The following is a 20321-nucleotide window of genomic DNA, read 5'->3' as shown; positions in this document are numbered from 1 at the left end:
TATTTATTTTTACATTGACAAATTTTGCTGTGTAACACCATAGTGAGTTGCTCTTTCAAACTGATGATCAAGTACTGTAATTTATGTGGTTGTTCTGTTCTGTTTACAACTTGCAATCTGTTTAAACTGTGCAAATTCTTCCCCCTCCCTTGTTGTTCTCCACTTTTAGGCATGGCTGGTGGCAAGTATCGTTCATTTTTAATTCATGTTAAAGCAGTGAATGACAGAGGAACAGAAGAAATCTGCAATGGTGGCATTAGACCAGTGGTTAGAATACCTCCTCTAAAACCTCAAACGAACAAGGGCCATTCTCTTGCTTCATTGTTGGCAAAAGTTGCAGCAGGCAAGGTAATAAATAGCCAAGGAAGATTCATGTGTTAGTTGTAGACTTGGTATGATTCCTGTCATCTGAAAACGAAACAGCTGTTAGCAGAATTAAGATCCATTAAAAGACTACCTTCTAAAGAGGTGACACTGTGTTGACACCTTCAAGAATTAGAGTTCAACATTTCTAAATTGTTTCTTTTGTGCAAATTTAATGGAAAAAGTCTGTTCTGCCACTTTCACATTCTGAACACTTGTTTTTGAAACTTTTGTTTCCTTGAGTATTTTCAGTAGTTGATAGGCCTTATCCTTCTATGAAGATGTGTGTGTGTGTGTGTTTTACTCTTGATCATTGTAGTTGTAAGATGGGATGATATGATGTACATCTTGTGGACATTATTAGAATAGTTAGAGCATAATAGATTACAGAACATGAATAATTTATTGTTCTATATTATAGAATTTAGTGAATAAAAATAGTTAATTTTAGTACAATGCTCAAACTGAGAGATTTTAGTGAACTGCTTGCATTTCACTGAACAATGTATAAGAATAAATCAGAACCAATGTGATTTATGAATGTTATTTTTTCTGAAAATATAAGGAAAAGCCGTCTAGCAAAATTGAAGCCACTACTACTTCAAGAAAATCAGATAATCTGCGAGGCTGCGACTTACTTCAAGAAGTCTCTGTAACAATTCGAAGATTTAAAAAAACTTCAATTTCAAAGGAAAGGTTAGTAGTTGTTTTTTAAATCTGAAGGAATATTAGCTTTAGTTACACTTCTTATAAAAAGCTTAGTTCTCAAAATAGCTCAGGTCAAGCTACTGTTTCAAGTTGTCATTTCATAAGCTTATTTTATATGGAAAATCATGTAAATTGCAAGTTAGAGGGCACTATGCTGTGAAAGTTGTGGTAGAATAACACCATGCATGAAATTATGTGTCAAGTGGGGTTTTTTGCCTGACTTCAAAAGGCAAATGTAAATAAGTTTTCTTGGTAAAACAGATACATTTTTTAAAGGAAGCATCTTCCCTTTCTATTTCCTCATTGCCTTGTTTCTTACAGCAGAAATTAGATTATTTGTCAAAAAAGTTTAGAATCAAATTTAGCTAACAAAGAAGTGGTTGAAGTCTCTAGTTTGGTGCTGCAGACCTAGACGCAAGTAATAGAGTATTTAAAGTGTATTATCATCTGCCACCCTGCAGTGATGGCACTGACTGTAATGGGCATAAAAGAGGTTATCGAGGCTGCAAAGAGGTATGTGCAAAGTTGTAAGAGTGATGTAGATGGTGAAAGTTTGTTAGGTTTAGAAGTTGCTAGACAAGTTAATAGGGGTGAAAAAACTTCATAGAAGCTTACAAGATATATCATAATGTAGGAAGTTCTGTGAGCAGAAAATAGGACACTTGGGAATGTGTGCACAGGAAGTACTGTATATGCTTGTGTAGTGCTTTTCCTTTCATCTAGGATTCTCTTTTATGCTGCTCCTAGGACAGGATACAAAGCTGGAGAGACACTTTATTGGGAGAACGGCCATGTTGGATAATTGTGGTTTTTCTTTCCTTCCCCTCCTCCCTAGAGTTCAACGGTGTGCCATGTTACAGTTTTCAGAGTTCCATGAGAAGCTTCTCACCACTCTTTGCAAGAAGACAGAGGATGGACCGACTACAGAACATGCTCAGAGTCTTGTACTCGACACACTTTGTTGGTTGGCCGGAGTCTATTCAAATGGCCCTGGCAGGTAAGGGAGGAATTGTGTTCAAATTATCATGGCTATTTCTCAGTATCAGTTTGGTTAAAAAAAAAGTTTTATATAATTCTCTAAAGTATGCAACTTGTTTCCACAGCTCGAAGGAGGGAAATGACAGTTTGCTTACTAAAACACGTAAATGTGTCTCTGATATTATACGTGTTTGCTTCTTTGAAGCTGGGCGGAGCATAGCTCACAAATGTGCACGATTTCTTGCACTATGCATCAGGTTAGTGCTAATTATTTGCATATATTTATTTTTGTTTATTTCTGTTTTACATGTATTTGGGGGAATTGCATGCATTCTAAATTGAACATATGTGTTTGTAACTGTTTCATCTTGTGTAAGAGATTTCATCCTTCTTTCTTACTTCATTGTGTCTGGTTTTTTTTGTAGCAATGGAAGGTGTGACCCAAGTCAGCAAGGGTTTGGATCAGTTCTTCTAAAAGCTTTACTTGACAATATGCCTCTTTTGCCTGCTGCTGCCACAGGTGGTATGTATGCAGTGTTGTTGTCATAAAAATACATGGTACATTTGTCATGTTGGACTCTCTTGTGAAATTAGAATGAGGTAATTGTTCGGTTAGTTCAAAACGCTCCTTGGAGTGGTCTGGTCATGAAGTAGACATTTGTAGTTGGTGGATTTTTAAGCAAATAAGCTTGATTAAACCAGAGCATGAAGTCTGACATTTTTGGAAGAGCTTAAGTAAGTTTTGTAAGAATTCTGAAAGGTGTTTAGCAGCAACAGATTCTGTTGACATCAGTTATGGTCAGGGTTGTCTGTTATTTTTTAAAATTAGGAGAGAGCCAGGAAACTTGACTATCCCAATGATGTCCAACTAGCAATCCACTTCTGATTCTCCTACACTAAAAGGAAATTTAAACTAAATTAAATTCCTTCCTTATCTATAGTGCAGTGTAACGGTCTCTTAGCACCTTGTTGAAGCATCTGGAGTGCCAGATGGAATGGGACGATGACTTTACGCTCGTATTTTGGGTGGCAAGGCCTGCTTTTCACACTAGGACATTGTTGAATTGTTTTTAGCTTGGCATCACTGAGGGGTCTTGCAGAAAAATCAGTTTGCATTCCAAAAGGCTTGTTGTACTACCACCTAGGTCAAAACACTTAACACACTGCTACAGAGGGTATGGAATGCACAGGGAGGGAAGGAGGAGGAGGCTGAGATTTGTGTTTCTGTACAGTTACCACCGTGCTGTGCTCCCAGAACTGATTTGTATGGAAGCAGTGCCTCCAGCAAATACAGAGTAAGGAAACAGCAACCAGAACCAGAGGATGAAAGGAGAAAAAGAGCTGGATCTGGAGTATGACTTGGCTCTGATGGGATTGGAACCCCTAGCCAAGCACCTTAATATATCAAGAGCATTTTGATTGCTGTGGGTAAAAGCAATGAAAGAAGTTTACAAAGCTGTCTCTTGGGAACCTTTCTTTCCTTCAATTATGTGTTAGTTGATACGAGAATTAGAAGTACTTGTGGAAACTTACAATTTCAGAATGATTCTTAATTGAAGTCTCTCAAGAGAGGGGAATGGGTAGAATACCTCCTAGTCTGTATTCGGTAACCATTAGATAATTATTTATCACTTCCAATGATTATCCTTCAAAGTATGCTTTCTCAGTGAAAAGTTTATATCATGTTTCACCTGAAATATATATATTTTTTTTTAATGCAGGATCTGTGTATTGGTATTTTGTATTGCTGAACTATGTAAAGGATGAAGATTTGGCAGGATGCAGTACAGCTTGTGCATCATTGCTGACTGCAGTGTCCCGGCAGCTGCAGGATCGCCTAACACCAATGGAGGCGTTACTTCAAACAAGGTACTAAGAATTGTGGTTGTTGTAAACTTAGTAAAAACAAACCTAAGAACTGTCTAATGCCATCCTTTGGTGTTCTGAAAAAGGTTGTGTGCTGTATTTGTTTGAGAAAGGATTAATTTGCTAAAGTTCTGGAAAAAAGTTTTAACATGTACAAAGTTAAAGTTGAATTTAATTGCTATCTCACATTTTGAATCAGCAAATGTGTATGTGGCGTTTGAAGTCTGTGCAATCCTTAAATTAGTATTTATGATGTTTAGTGTAAGGACTAACAAAGCATGTCCTATTTTGACTCTTGGAGGGAATTAAGTGTACTGAATAGTTTCAGTTTGGCATAGTGCTTCACAAAATTATAGTCTTTCAGTAGGCTGACCATACATTTAATGTATTTCTTCTAAAGGCCAGATTCTAAGTGTAGAGACCTGGAGTAATTTACTGGGAATGCAGGTTCTTCTTTTAAATTACATATCAATGTAATTTAGGACCGTGTTGTCGCATCTTTTGCGTATTGAACTGATTGGCCGTTTAACTTTGGATTTACATGACACAGAAAGGAAATTTCTGATGGTTCAGTTTTGTAGCAGTTTCCAAAGCTGCATTATGGTGGTGGAAAAGTGCTGCTGTTTGACAGCTCTTTCAGCTGTGGTTCAGGTGCGAGAGTTTTCCTCAAAGTCAAGCAAGATCAAGGTAGAAGAGGTTTGGTGGAGGTTGGTTCAGAATTTTCAGATAAAATTGAAAAGGTAATAGAAAATGTAGTAAGGAAAGGTGTGGAGGAGGGAGGATATCTGTTTATTTTTGGTTTTGCTTTTAAAGAACTATAGTTCCAAAATACTTCATAAAAACTTAGTCTCAGGTATTACACTTGGATCCTTATCCTGCTGTCTGCTGCATTCCTCTACTTAGTTGTTAATATATTTCACCATCTGTAGTCCTTGCAGTTGCTTAGAAGACATCCCAGCAATAGAAATGGTATCTGGCATAATTGAGAATTTTGAAAAATAGACAAAGTGAATCGAACCAAAGGGAGGAGAAAAATGTGAAAATTACACTTGATATGAGAATGACACCTTTCTGTGGGAATCAAGTTGTTCCTTCATATAAATTGCTTCCAAGTACTTTCTTTAAACAGCATATCTGAAATAGAAGGTTTTCCTCCTTCCCAGTTGACCACTTTTGAATTTGGTACGTGTGACATTTCAGATCACCTTCTGGTGAACACAGCTGTCTGCATGGCAAGGGAAGATTTCTGAAGTGAGCTCATTCTTGGTGTCCTTCAAGCTTAGATTTTCTGAATGATTCTAAATGGTGTTTTACTGATTTTCTTCTTGGAACTAAATTCCTCTTTTAACTCCGTAACCCCATAGGTAGTTTAAGAGTAGCAGCAAATGACTTATTTGATTACAATAGCTCTCTAGCAAGGACTGACTATTCCTTCATTTAATTTACTAGTCTAAACAAAATTTGTGAGCCTTTTCTTCATATGTCTACAGATCAAGAAAATACTGTCATTTTTGAGATTGGTTTTTGGTTTTGGTTTTTTTGTTAAGGAGAAATTAGTAGGCAGCCATAGCTTTACCCTTTTCCCCTTTCCTCTTCCCAAACTGTATTCTGTCTTTTTTGTGTGCATTTGTATTGCAGAGTTTATACTATTGTGTTTTTCCTCTTTGTCATTGGTCCCAGCTGCAATAGCCTAACATCTGGTAATCAGCTAAAAGCAGATGTCTAATTAATGGATCTGCACATTCGTGGGAGAGTAATACTCATTTTGCTGTCATGTGCTGCAATAAATCAAGTAAAACTTGCAAGGATAAGGCCAGTAGGGTGTGTTACATGATTTGCAGGTCAGAAAACAACAAAGAAAGAGATTTCAGATAGGATTTTAGGCTGTCTTAAAAAAAGCAGGTTGGTTTTGTCTCTAGCAAATCTGAGAAAATTTTTCCAGCCTGTTCTTCAAAGTACCAGATTCATGTACTCATGGAATTAAATTATTCTATATATTGTAAGGTGTTACATGGTTTAATTACTGTTATCATTAGTACTTGAACTGTCTCCTGCTCACATCTGATCTGAAAACTGTCTTGCTGCAATTAAAGCCTTTTAGTGCTTGTGTCCTGCCCACGTTGGCACTGGAGAGCAGATTCATTCTAAACAAATTCTGGATATCTGGAGTGTATTTTTATCTTCATTGTATTCTCCAGGTCTGTAGTCATTCTTAAAGCATTTCCTTGAGCCGTTTTCTTTGGTCCTTACCTTCCTCGTGTTGTGATACACGAAATTTGAGACATTATTCCAGTTGAGGGCTCTGATGAATGAAGCAGAAGAGGTATTTCGCATAGTTTATATTCATTACTGCACAGATGAGTAAGGTGATTGATGAGTTTTTACATGACATTCTTGATTTAGTCTTTGTTGTTTTTTTGATGTACCTTCTATATCCTTTTGTGAAAAGGATTGTTAATGAAGCTTAAAACTGTGAACCTGATCATTCCTGCTGAAAAATGGGTAAAAGGCACTCTGCTTGTTGAAATAAATCTGGGTTGGACAGAATAAATTAAACCCCTCTGCAGTATGTTCAAATTCTGATTCTACTCTACAGTGCTCTTGTAGAATTTTTACATTTTATGACCTGCTTACTTAATAAATCAAACTCCTCGTTTAAAACATGTAAGTAATCAGTATTAGTGTTGAGCTGACCTGATTTATTAAATTTTTAAATCTGATGTCTAAAGCAGGCTGTGAAGGTACCCCACTGAATTTTGTCTGAGCAGTTTCGTGTGTTTTAGTAGCCACTTTACAGTAGCATGTTGTCTTGGCTGGCGTTTGAAAAAAGGTCAGGCAGCAAACACATCAGTCCTGTCAGATGTGCAGGATGCACTGATCCTGTCTAATGCATGCTTGTAAAGAGCAACCAAGTCTATCCTGTGTTGTTCTGAGCATAAAGTTATTTTGAATTTTCTGCCTTGTAAGTTATTTTGAATTTGCTTCCCTTGTAAGGGAAATGCAATGTTAAATGGGTTGATCTGTAATTCTCAGATGATCTGTAGCAATTATTGCCCTTTTGTAAGATTGTTCATCATTTTGTGATTATTCCAGTCGTAGTATTTTGTGGTCAAAAGCACTGAGCCCAGCTAATGTGGAAGCATTTTAACATTCATAGAAATCTAGAATCTGTTTTTACCTTGTTGCTTTCATGTAGACATTTACACTTTCATGATTACTGGATCAAAAAAGATGTTTAAATATTTCAGCCTTCTCAACATTACCTGTTGGGGGTTTTTACCTCATCTGGTAAAGAAAAGACAAACTGCTCAGAGGCAGAGGGAAAAGGGGGTGGAAGAACTTGCTGTCCCTGCTGGTGTTTGTGGAAATATTTCAGATTTCTTCTGTCTCTTGCCAAAGTGCAGAGTGTTATGTTTCTCACTTTTATACCTACACAGATGCATTCTTTCTTTCTACTCTGGCTTAGTAATTTGGCCTGATTTCCATTTTTTTCCTCTTTTCAGTTGCTGGTAATAGGTATTGGTAAATACAAAAAAAACCCAACCAAAACAAACACAAACAAAACCACAAACGAACAAAAAACCCCACTGATCTTGATACTACTTTGGAGTTGCCTTCTTCTTGGCTTATAAAAACCCTAATTGGTTTGGGACCACTTTGAGTGATGGTGCTATTTTTTCCCCTCCAGCACTGCCAGAGTAAATGTTACGAGTTTTCTTCTGTTGAGGTATTTATCGCGAGTGTTGATTGGTATGCCTAGCAGCATTTCCTTTTTTAATTCTTACTTCAGCTGGAAGAACAAGCTGAGGTGGAATTTCTTCCGCTGTTTTGGAAAAGTACTGTGTTTTTGTTGACTTCAGGCAAAAGTCTGATTTACCATGTGCAGGTGTGTGTATTGCTGTGGCTCATTGTCTAAGGCTTGTAGTTCTAGTTTCCATGTCTAGTGTGATTGTGTGTCATGTTTCCAGGACAGTATTACATCTTCAAAACTATTTAGTAATGAAGAGTTACTTATTTAGCATTATAAGCTGTTTAAAAATGCCATCTAATAAATTATTTTAATGAAATGTAAGTAAGTGATAATTTCAAAGATGTGTCAAATGAATGAACAGAATAGTTTGGAATATAATAAATCCTGATGGTGAAACACTTGACCTTTTCCTGTAATTTTATATGAATTCTTATTGTGTGAATGGTGCTGTTTGTCCTATTTGCAGATACGGATTATACAGTTCACCTTTTGATCCAGTTCTGTTTGATTTGGAAATATGTGGCTCTTCTTGCAAAAATGTGTACAACAGCAGCATTGGAGTACAGTCAGATGAAATTGATTTGTCTGATGTTCTATCAGGTATGTATGTTTGGCAGTGATTGATTGTGGTAGAACTGGTAGATCTCTATTATACTGTTTTCTTTTCATGATTTTATGCTTTCCAGCCAAGCTGAAGTCCAAGGTGTTCTCTTGCTTATGGTATCTTTTGCATTTCCTGTGGCCTTAGGGCAAGGAGTAAAAGCCTCCTTCTGGAATCTGACATTTTCTTATCCTGTAGAATATCTCAGGGTAGAGATTAGACAGAAAGGCTGCTCGTATTCCCTGGGTCAGTCATCAAGGAATCATCTGTCAGCTCTTTCAGGTAGCTTCCTTGAGGGGTGTGTTACTATTCATTCAGGCTAGCAACACTCACATAGGCAGACAAACCTAAATGGATTTTTCTGAAGTTGGGAAACTGCCCTATGGCGTTCCTCAAATATAAAGGTTTAATGAGGTATTTTTTCTGGTTTAGAGGAGCTAAAATACCTTAAAAGCATTTTTGTGTCTGTCTTCTCAGGTTAATTCATAAGTGAATCTTTAGGCCCTGCAATGTCCTAAAGAACTAGATAATTTTTACCTGTCAGGAAATTCTTTTCATAGCAAGCGTATTCATGAGTCATAGTGATTCCTTTCCTTCTCATGTATGCTGTTGTCTTTCTCCTTCCTATCCCTTCCTCCATACAACTCTGTCAATTTGTTTGGATATTGATTAATAGTCTGGGTTTTATATTAAATTCGTGCATGATCGTAGTTGGTCTGACAGTTTCTTCCTCTTCCTTTGCAGTAGATATATCCAGTATCAATGTATTTTTGCAAGCTAATTTGCTTTCAGTGTAGAAAGAGTAGAGCATCCATCATATATAATTTATTTCTGGAATTAAGAAGATTATACTACGCTTCTGTCACAGTTGACAGTTTGATTTATTAATATATTCTGTTCAGATTTGACAGCATTATCATTTTAAAAATACACTTCCATTTATATTGAGGATATGATAGTGTTAAAATGTTTCTTTTACAACATGAACTAATAAAATATGTGCATTATATTTAGTTGTCCCTTTTGACACTTCATGACTTGAAATTTCACTATCAAGAAAACATTGGCTGACTGTGCAGATACATGTTTCTCTTTCAGGAAATGGGAAAATAAGTAGCTGTGCAGCTGCTGAAGGTAGTTTTACTTCCCTTACTGGACTTCTGGAAGTTGAACCTCTGCACTTCACCTGTGTTTCAACAAGTGATGGAACTAGAATAGAAAGGGACGATGCAAGTACGTTTACTGGTATATACAATTTTTCATTTTTTCTACTTGTCATAGTTCCACAATACATTTTTAATTGAACATAACGGCACTGTTTGACAAATGGATTGCTTGTAGTTTTGCAAGTGTTGAAATGTTTTGTCTGTGGTTTGTTTTTTCTTAAATAACTTCTATATGCTATATAACTATGAAATATATTCTATATAGTTCTTCTATAAATTTCTGTAATTTCTGTATTTCTTGGATCTTAGCAAACAAATTGGATTAAAAATTATTAATTTGAATCAGTTTGTTTCTACTGGAGAGTATAGCGTACAAGCTTGCATCTTTATGTTACAGCCTTTTGTGGTGGAGGAATTCCAGAACTAATTGGTGGCTTTTCTGTAATCCAAGTATTGCATGCATGACCAGTGTGCGTCTATAAACCATATGCTTTGTAGTTCAAGATGATGTTAATTTGTAGCAAGAACTGGATAAAAAGAGATACTTGTCTTGTTTTTACATCACTCTGAACAATTAATAAAGAATTAAAGGTGTGTTTTATAATTTCTACATACATGTTTTGTTTTGCTTTGTTTGTTTGTTTCATGCCAGTGAGTACCTTTGGGGTTACCCCAGCAGTTGGTGGCCTCTCTTCTGGAACGGTTGGGGAAGCCTCGACAGCACTGAGTTCAGCAGCCCAGGTAGCTTTGCAGTCTCTCTCTCATGCAATGGCCTCAGCCGAGCAACAGCTCCAGGTGCTGCAAGAGAAACAGCAGCAGCTTTTGAAGCTTCAGCAACAGGTTGGAGGCTATTTGGCTCTTTTTAGTGCTGTATCTAAACTTCGAAAGCTGAGAAAGTAGTTGCAGAGCTAGTTGCCTTTTTTTTCTCCATAGTGTGTCTGAGGAAGGAACTGCTCAGCACTCTGGTTCAGTCTTCTTAAGCAAAGTGCTGGGAGTGTCTCCCATGCTGCTTTGGTCTTTCAGACTTGTTTTTTGTGTATTTTAAGGGTGGGTTGAGAGTTTGTAATAAAATCTAAGTCTTCATACGTAAATATATCAGTCTGAAATTGAAAAAGCCCACTGAAATGAAAAGCACAGTTGCTGACCCAGGGAAGTACCAGTCATAAAGCCATTGTTATTATGAGCCTTGGCTTCATTGACTCTTACTTTGCTGTTCAGTGGTAGGGTTTTGGTTTGTTTTGATTACTCCATCTAACTACTCATGTTCCTCAGCAAGTAAATCAAATTAAATAGTTTAATAGTTTAATTTTTCAGCTTATAGTTGGTCATTTAACTTGGCAATGTTGAAGGTAGCTTAGGTTTATTAAATCCAGTTATATAATCAAAGCTGAACTTGTGGTTCAATACTACTCCTGTGTTCACAAGTGGTATTATCTGCTACATACACGTGCTTTCATCTTCTCCACAGAAAGCTAAGCTGGAAGCAAAACTGCATCAGACAACAGCAGCAGCGGCAGCAGCAGCATCAGCAGTTGGTCCTGTTCACAACTCTGTGCCTTCCAATACAGTAGCAGCTCCAGGGTTCTTCATTCATCCTTCAGATGTCATTCCACCCACTCCAAAAACAACTCCTCTCTTCATGACTCCACCTTTGACTCCACCTAATGAAGCAGTTTCTGCTGTTATTAATGCAGAGCTTGCTCAGCTTTTTCCTGGTTCAGTCATTGACCCCCCAACAGTTAACCTTGCAGCACATAACAAAAATACAAGCAAGTCTAGAACGGTAATTATTTTCTTTTTTTTTTTTCCTTAGTGAAACAAGATGCTGTAAGCATTACCAGGGTCTTAATTTGTACTTCAATGCTAGTAAATATATGTTTATTTGGGTGAAATGTGATAACTATATCACTAAATTTACACCATCTGAAAAGAACTTAAGAAAGCAAGGTAGTATTGTTATAGTACCTCATAAGGTTTCTCTTTATTGGAGCTAGCTTAACTGTGTAAGGAGTTATTAATCCTTTGAACTTAGTGGTTAATATATTTTGATGGTTCATGCTCACATCTAAATGTAGTGAGGTGTTGTCAAAATGGTATATCTTTAACAGCTCACAGTAAATGCATAGATTTTAATCACTTAATTTTACTGATGTTTTTCCACTCTTCAGAATCCACTTGGATCTGGCCTTGCTCTTGCAATATCTCATGCTTCACATTTTCTTCAACCTCCACCTCATCAGTCAATTATTATAGAGCGAATGCACTCAGGTAAAAGCACAATTCCTGATAATAATTTTGACACATGTTCTAATGAGAAGTGGAATATTTTCTGGGGCTTTAAGTAAGTTGCTTAGCTACAGTCTCTCTTAGCTTTCCAGAGTAAAGATATTTCTCAGTGTGCATTGTGTCATATCTGGGAGTTTAAGACCCAGCATTTGGTGATAGTTGAAAAATCCTGGGGACTTGGGAAATATGTTGGGTCTCTGAACCTGTTCAGAAATAATTCATAAAAAGCAAAACAGCTTCATTTAAGTAGATGCCAAATTTTCTTCTTGAAGTGCTCAAGCTGTAGTAAGAGTTTCTGGGATTGTGCAGCTATTTTTAACTTCAGGTATACAAATATACTTTTTAAACAATGCATAAACCCTTATATACCTTTTAAACAATACATAAACAGTGGCTTTATTGTTTGAGAAGTAATACGTCTTGCTGGTTAGCACACTCTGGTCTTTTAGGCAATCCTGTGTTTTTCTCCCCTAGGAGCAAGAAGATTTGTGACGCTGGATTTTGGAAGACCTATTTTACTGACAGATGTATTGATTCCCACCTGTGGAGATTTGGCTTCTTTGTCCATTGACATCTGGACTTTAGGAGAAGAAGTGGATGGAAGGCGACTGGTAGTGGCTACTGACATTAGCACACATTCACTTATTTTACATGACTTGCTGCCACCCCCAGTTTGCAGGTTTATGAAGGTAAAAGGATCTTTTAAGTTCTTGATGTTTGTTAGTATGTGAATTTTCACTTAAGTTCTCCTTAGACCAAACTTTTGTTGGCTATAAATTTTTAATGTATTTTTGACTTCATGGATTTTTTGCCTGTTTTGATACAATTGTGTTACAATATAGTTGCGCTTTTTTTCAGATCACTGTTATTGGTCGATATGGTAGCACAAATGCCAGAGCGAAAATCCCATTAGGATTTTATTATGGCCATACCTATATCCTACCCTTTGAAAATGAGCTGAAACTAATGCACGATCCCCTCAGAGGAGAAGGTGAAGCAGCAAATCAGCCAGAAATTGATCAACATTTGGCAATGATGGTTGCATTGCAGGAAGACATACAGTGCAGGTTAGCAGGGAAAAAAAGTATATTTGCTAGTTATTTTAATGTAAAACACCGGGATATCATAATGTTACAGATTTTTTTTCTCCCCATTATATTCTTCAGACCAGAAAATACTCTGCTGTTGTAGAGTGGTTGTGAATGCAGTAACAAAGACTACACTGTATTTTTTTTCAGTATCTCTTTTTACAGTGCATTCACAATGGACCAGAAGTTGTCTTCTGGTAGGGTGACTGTCAAATGTATTGCTGTTTGCTAATGTGTATTGAATTGTGGTTTTTTAATATTTCCCTTTAGGTACAATTTGGCCTGTCATCGGTTAGAAATCCTTCTGCAGAGTATTGACCTGCCACCACTCAACAGTGCTAACAATGCCCAGTACTTTTTGAGGAAGCCAGACAAGGCAGTAGAAGAAGACAGCAGAGTATTTTCTGCTTACCAGGACTGCATTCAGCTACAGCTTCAACTCAACTTGGCTCACCATGCTGTTCAGAGACTCAAAGTAGCTTTAGGTGCAAGCAGGAAAACACTGAAGGAACAATCGGATCCAAAAGAGTTGATTCAGATGTCATCCACAGAACAGTTACGCACCATCATTAGATACTTACTGGATACTTTGCTCAGTTTGCTACATTCGTCCAATGGTTAGTACTTTTTGAGGTTTTGATTTTTTTGTCATGTTAGTAGAAACAATTTCCAAGTTTTTGTATTTCTTGACCTGCACTTTCCTACTATAAGGCCTTTAAACTATGTTTAGATATAAAATCATAGGAATGTAGAATGGTGTTTGAGTTTGAAGGGATCTTAAAAATCATCTAGTTCCAACACCCTGCCATGGAGAGTGACACCTTCCACTAGACCAGGCTGCTCCCAGCCACATTTACTGTCATTTTAGTAGCTGATAACAAACATTGTCAAGTTTTACCAGTGGCACCAAGCTGGCCTAACCACTTACTGAAAAGAATAGAAGGTGTCAAGGTCCTTCTCGCTTTTCTGTAGTCCTGGCTGCGTATTCCTTTGTTCAGATAGTCATCTGATCCTTCTGTGGTATGAACCGGTTTGCTGAAGTAACAAAAACTGCCCAGGCAGAATCACCTTGTGGAAGTATCTGTGAGCATTGAAGCCTGTGCAATGCTGAGGATTGATTAAGTAGTTAGAAGTGGACTGAGGAAGCAGAAATTGCTTTTAGAGTGGTGATGGTAGTGAACTCATAAAACCAGTATTTCTGCTCAGCTCACAATTTTCTATTATCCAGTAAAGATTTTTATTTCCTAAGCTTGCCATTGAAAGAAGTCTTGGAGAATTGAAATTGAAAAATCTGAGTAGGAATGGTGGTTTGTGTTTTTTGTTGTTTTTTTGTTTGTTTGTTTTTTGGGTTTTTTTAAACAACAAAAAAAGGCAGAACATTGTTCTATTGATAGACTGTCTTGTGATTTTCTGTGCCAGTTGTACTAAAGCATGATGATGGTTTGCTTTTTGCATTGTGTAGACTCTGGGGGGGTATTTGTATTGATTTGGTTTTGACCAAATGGCCTGGTGGTTGACTTATGTGCAAATTACCATCTCCCCATATGTTCCCTCCTCCTTTACTCCTGTGCCAATTAGTTTAACTGTAGTAGTTTCAAAAACTTACTGCAAACTTCTTCCGATGTTTTCAAGTCTCTTTAAGCAGAGGTGTTCTCTTTCCTTAAAAGGGCACTCAGTTCCTGTGGTTCTGCAGAGTACTTTTCATGCTCAAGCTTGTGAAGAATTATTTAAACACCTGTGTATCAGTGGAACCCCCAAGATACGATTGCATACTGGCCTTCTGCTTGTTCAGCTCTGTGGAGGTGAAAGGTGGTGGGGTCAGTTTCTCTCAAACGTACTGCAGGAATTATACAATTCAGAACAACTTCTCATATTTCCACAAGACAGGTAAGATATAGATTTATATTGATACATTACCTGTGGATCAGTGAAGTAATTCCATTGTTCATAATTTAGCATTGGAATTGACGAAATCGGACTGAAGGGTACTTATCCATGGTTTTCACTGGTTTAAGAAATAGACCATGAAAAGTGCTGCAGATGATAGATGTCCAATTGCAGTTATTTATTGCACCTATTTGGTTCTTACACCACAAAAATTTGCTATTTTTTCTTACTTGGAGAACTTCATATACCTAGCAGGATTGCTCCCCAGTGTCAAAAGTGGCCTTCTCCTTTATCAGGCTTAAGTGTACCCTCACCATAGAGCTGCTCTCCTCTGGCATTTGAAAGTGGGATTGAGACTGGAAGGTACACTATTAGCATTTAATACAAAAGATTGCACTGATATAAGAGCAGGAACGTGTAGAGTTGAGGACTGAATGTTAGATGTATTGATTATTTCAGATTATTGATTGAGGTCTTTAATATTCCAAATCTTAGCATTTTATTTTAATCAAACGTATTTGCTGTTTAGTGGCTTTCTGCCTTCTTTGAACAGCAACATGTGTAGTTTCATATCTTTTTAAAATTAATTCAAAGATATAAAAATACATGGATTTAATTCTCTTTCCCTGCTGTTCAGTAATATATAATAGGAAATAAAATATATGAGATTTTGTTTCAGATGTGGAAGGCTCTGCTGACCTCTTGAGGGTGAAAAAGATGATGTTCACCCTAAAATGCTGCATTAACCTTAAAAACAATAGAATGTGAAATCCACTCTGTTTGCTGGGCCACAGTACTGCTTTCTGTACCAACCTGTCTGTGTCTCAGATGAAAGCCTGGGACAATATTGTTATATAAGGGGTGTTGCAGGATATTACTGAATCTGAAAAAGAGATAAAATCTTAAATATGTAAATTTTATTTTTAGGGTCTTCATGTTGCTTTCTTGCATTGGCCAAAGATCGCTTAGCAACAGTGGTGTTTTAGAAAGTTTACTTAATCTCCTGGATAACCTGCTGTCACCACTGCAACCTCATTTACCTGTGCACAGAAGAACTGAAGGTAGCCCTCTAATTTGGGAAATTATTTTCATATACATTATAAACTAGAAAATGGAGAGATTAACTCACAAATTTTGGTGTATTAAAAGAAGAAACTGCTTGTTTACTATATTTCTAAAACACAGTTGTCTTTTAAAATGTGATGAGTCTTCTTGTTCTTCAGGTGCTAAAAGAGATTCCTCCTCCAACCCCATTAAAACCTGAGAAAAATGTATTTGACTGCTTTTAATTCAGCTAGGAAGCTTTGGCAGAGTGTCTGACATTCAATGTACAGACAGCTCTAGTGAATGACTTTGGAATTTAATGCTTTGGAAAGAAATGCACCTTTCTGCTTATGAGATCCTTTCTAAGTTTCAAGCTTTTGAGGTGAAACACAGATACAAAGACAAGTTTGTTAGGTGTATCTGCACGGTTTCTACAAACTACATGGAGTTTGTTTTTTTGTTCTTGTGGGGCTTTTTGTAATTACAAGGAATTTACATTTTTTTGATCCTAAGAATTTACTGAAATTATATTCTGCGAACTTGATTTTCTTTGAGTGTTCTTTTAACTACCACAAGGTTGAGCAAATTCTTACTTTTGAAAACATCACACCCTAGGCTACTTCATTTGTTATGTACAGATAGCAAAGCATCATAGAGGATACATTGTTTAAAATTCTTAGCCTTGTGAGGTCTTTAGGTGCCAGCTGAGACTCCGTCCTTAGTTTTCCCTCATCTCCTGATGTTAACAGACCTACAGCTGGTGTCAGAAGCTGTCCTATTGCTTCCCAGTGATCTACCATGTACTTTCTCTATTGGGGCCATATCCTGCTGTAGTCTCTACCTAGTTTGAGGCAAACCCAAGCTTACATCTCCTCTACCTCTGTTTGCACTCTCCCCACAGCTTCCAATTCCTTTCATAGCTCTTGCCTTACTAGTTGTCCTCATGGAGGACTTTAGGAAGCAGAAGTAACTGATACTTCAGAGCTTTATTTGCTGGTCTTCCAGCTTCCTTCTTCCTGGACAGTACAGGTGAGTACTAGGGCAATATTATGTGTGGTGGAAGCATCAGGTATGGCAGAAGAAATTCCTATTTGAGAACTATCACACATAACTAAAGGGTCAAAGGGGTGAAAACTTACTGGGGAAAAAGTGAAAAAACAAAGGAAAACCAGAGCAAGAGGTGAGTGTTATGGGTGGAGAGAAGTAGTAAACTTTGAGGCTGAAAGAGGAAAAAAGGAATAAGCGAAAGACACATGGAGGAAGGGAGGGAGGGAGGGAGAGAAGTTGAGAATTCTGATTTTTTTTTTTTTTTGAGAGATAAAAGGAAAAGGAATGGTCTTGTATGAAAAGGTATGTACTCACTCACTCTGCAGCAGGCTCCTTTCTCTTTATTCTGCCAACCAAAAAGGTGTGTAGTGGTCACCAGTGCTGCTCATTTCTGTTCTTGCAATTTAGTCTGTGGTTCCAGTCCAGGTCCTGTTATGGACCTGTTGGGGTCCTTCCTCTGCCTGCTTGGGCTGCTTTCTGTCAGTGTGCGCTCAGGAAACTGGGGTTAACAAGTCAGGCTGCATCCTACTGCTTGGATGTCAGCAACATGTGATTTTGGATGGATTGTTTCTGTGCCTTAGTTTTCTCGTTTGATCTGCATTTAATAATAGTTTGAGTTAATTATAGCATTTTTGAGGCCAGTGCATGAAAAGCACAGTGCAGTTAAATGTGGCTCAGCACAGTGCACTGATATGAAAACGTGTGTGTAACCTCTAGTGCTGATGTCTTTGCTGGATTGACAGTTGTATAGAAGTATGCCATTTGCATAATGACTGTAATTAAGTGGTCGTTATTTGTTGGTTTCTGGTCTTTGTTGAGCTTACTTTGTATGAGTTTACTTCAGAACTGTTCATTTAGATTTGTCCATGTGCACAAAGATTTTTCTTGCATGATGCGCAAGATACGTTTCTTTCCTTTTTGCCTGTACAAAAATATGGCATTTAAATGTGACACTGAAATAGACAATAGCCAGTCATTAGTGCCACCAGCGTGGTTCATCTAGTCTGAAGTCACTCTTGGCTTTCCTGCAACTTATTCAGATAGCTACATGAAAATAAACTAATGAACAAGTGAAAATGGAGGTATTTGTCTGCATGGTTATAACTATCTTATTGAAGCCCTGCTTGATGGAGGAATTTCACACAATAGAATTTGAGACATCTACTTTATGTGCTTTAATGCAAGCAGCTGTCATTATGCATCTGGTATTCAGGAAATTTAGGCATACAATTTTTGACTCTTCACAGTTGAGGTGTAGCTTTTGACTTCGAACTTCATGAGAGTAAGAGAACTGACATTTTCCTTTGCACCTAAGTTTTTATACGGATTTCTTCTCTCATTTATGAGTGCTCAGACTCCAACTCTCCTTTTAAAAAACAAAAAGAGGGGAGTGGAATCTTTGTGGCCTAGTGAAATGTGTGACATTTGTTACCTGTTCAGAACTTTATTAAGGCACTCAAATCTGTTTATTTTGAAGGAGTTTTAGATATTCCCATGATCAGTTGGGTTGTAATGCTGGTGTCCAGACTGCTGGATTATGTAGCTACTGTTGAAGATGAAGCAGCCACAGCCAAGAAACCCCTGAATGGAAAAGAAAGGGAACGATTTTTGACAGGTACATCACATCTACTATCAAAACTTGGTTCTATGGGTATTGCTCTGGGAGCTGTTCAAATACCTAAAATGTATTTTCTATTCACTTGAAAAAAGAGATTTTTAAAACGGATTTTGTGGTCTTTTTATTTGCATTCTTGTCTGCTTATTTACATCCCCTTCTCCTTATAAATATGATCTCTTTCATTTTTTCAAATGAAAAATGCAGGATTGATTCTAGTTTGTAAAATGTCTGTGTGTTACCCTGTGACTTTGGGACTTTACAATTGAGAGTGCACCATGTTGAGACACTTTGTATTGTGAGAAAGGGCCGACAGTGTGACTTCATGAATGTTTTGGTATTTGTGTCCACTGTTTTTAAATGTGATTTTTGCCTGGTTTTCATTTATTTCATAATGGTAGTAGTAATAATAATAATATGTAGCATACATTGTTGTTGTTACTATTATCATCATCATTATTATCATTGTTATTATTATTTTGATTAGCTATGGTTTTCTTTCAATATCTTTCCTAAAAATGAAAATAAAGCTTTTATGTTATTAAGCTATTCATTCATCTATTTTTACTTAGGACAGAGTTGCTTGCCTGCTTATATGTTCTAAGAATAATGAAAAAAGATGGTACCACTGCATTTTAAAATCTCACAGAAATATTACTGTGAATGGGGATAGTTGAATAATGCCAAGAGTTAGCTTTTGCTTGTTTCTTTAGTACTTAGTATATGGAGATGCCAACTATTGAAACATAAAGTCTTTTCTCTAGAGTTAAATGAGTTTAATAAGATGGATTAATTTTTTTTTTTTTTAAATTTCCATTAGGAAACCAGTGGAGTTTTATAAATAATAGCCTTCACACTCAGAGTCTGAGCAGATCTACTAAAGGCAACAGTAGCCTCGATAGACTGTATTCCCGAAAGATCAGAAAGCAGCTTGTGCATCATAAACAGGTGACTTCCTGCGCAGTAGTGGCTATTTTCACAGAAGTATGTCTCATTTATAGGACATCCCATTTCTTGAAACAACAGCTTTGGCCTTGGGACTCATTCAGCCTTGCTTTTGCATAGGTCTGGTTCTGTAGCTGAAGGCTGCCTAACTTCTTTGACATTCATCTAAAACCATGGGGCAAGGGATCTGCTGGAAAAACAAATGTTGGAGTGTACTGTTGTACTCTACTGGACAATAAATATAATGTACTTTCTAGATATATCTGAGTACACCTGAGCGCAAGCACCTAAGCTGTGATTTAAAAGTATTTTAAAAGCTCAAGTTACAGTTTGAACTGAAGATTGCTATCATGTGAACATACTGATCCTTTTAACATCTTATTGCTTAAATTTTCATTTATTCCTATTAACATTTTCTTTTAGCAACTTAACTTATTAAAAGCAAAGCAGAAGGCTTTGGTGGAACAGATGGAAAAAGAGAAAATACAAAGCAACAAAGGATCATCATACAAACTTTTAGTAGAACAGGCAAAACTAAAGCAGGCTACTTCAAAGGTATGATGCTCTGAAACTGTAACTGACTTCTTGTCCTTTGTGTGAAAAGACCTGTTCCTGCAAAGTCATTTTTGTCCTACTTTGGCCTTACTATAAAAAGTTGTTTCATCATGGCTGCTGTCAAGTATATTATAATATTTAAAAAAAGCAGCTATCTGGAAATTTATTGCTCTGTGAGAAATAGTTTATCCTTCTACAGGGTTCTTTTAGGTAGTTATAGCCAAAATTACTAATACTCTTGTAGCTTTGGGAATGCCAGTCGTGTCATTAAACTTCGGATAACATACAGCAGTAGAAAGACAAAATAGTACTTTATATGCTAGCTTTTATGCATGATGCTCTTCTAGATGCTTTTCTGGTTGAGTAATCAGAAAATAATCATGCCAGTGTCTGTCTCCCTGAACTAATAAATATGACTTTT

At 37.0% G+C, this 20321-nt stretch overlaps 1 protein-coding gene across 6 annotated transcripts in view; it reads left to right on the top strand.

Moving 5' to 3' along the window:
* Positions 1-20321, top strand: part of BIRC6 (baculoviral IAP repeat containing 6) — a 174355-nt gene that overhangs the window by 48117 nt on the left and 105917 nt on the right. For 3 of the 6 annotated variants that reach the window (XM_032102543.1, XM_032102547.1, XM_032102541.1), the window contains exons 16-34: positions 170-348; positions 929-1059; positions 1907-2068; positions 2175-2306; positions 2475-2572; positions 3771-3918; positions 8133-8266; positions 9366-9512; positions 10086-10273; positions 10902-11216; positions 11602-11701; positions 12194-12408; positions 12578-12786; positions 13078-13424; positions 14475-14694; positions 15622-15755; positions 18263-18400; positions 19221-19348; positions 19769-19900. In XM_032102543.1, the coding sequence (XP_031958434.1) occupies positions 170-348; positions 929-1059; positions 1907-2068; positions 2175-2306; positions 2475-2572; positions 3771-3918; positions 8133-8266; positions 9366-9512; positions 10086-10273; positions 10902-11216; positions 11602-11701; positions 12194-12408; positions 12578-12786; positions 13078-13424; positions 14475-14694; positions 15622-15755; positions 18263-18400; positions 19221-19348; positions 19769-19900 (3257 nt within the window). The remainder of the gene's footprint in view (positions 1-169; positions 349-928; positions 1060-1906; positions 2069-2174; positions 2307-2474; positions 2573-3770; positions 3919-8132; positions 8267-9365; positions 9513-10085; positions 10274-10901; positions 11217-11601; positions 11702-12193; positions 12409-12577; positions 12787-13077; positions 13425-14474; positions 14695-15621; positions 15756-18262; positions 18401-19220; positions 19349-19768; positions 19901-20321) is intronic. The other 3 variants (XM_032102542.1, XM_032102544.1, XM_032102545.1) reach the window with 3 other exon arrangements.

Source organism: Corvus moneduloides, chromosome 3, assembly GCF_009650955.1.
Source record: "Corvus moneduloides isolate bCorMon1 chromosome 3, bCorMon1.pri, whole genome shotgun sequence".
In the NCBI taxonomy this organism is placed as follows: Eukaryota; Metazoa; Chordata; class Aves; order Passeriformes; family Corvidae; genus Corvus; species Corvus moneduloides.
Note: the sequence above shows the minus strand (reverse complement) of the source record. Positions and strands in the feature narration are given on the sequence as shown.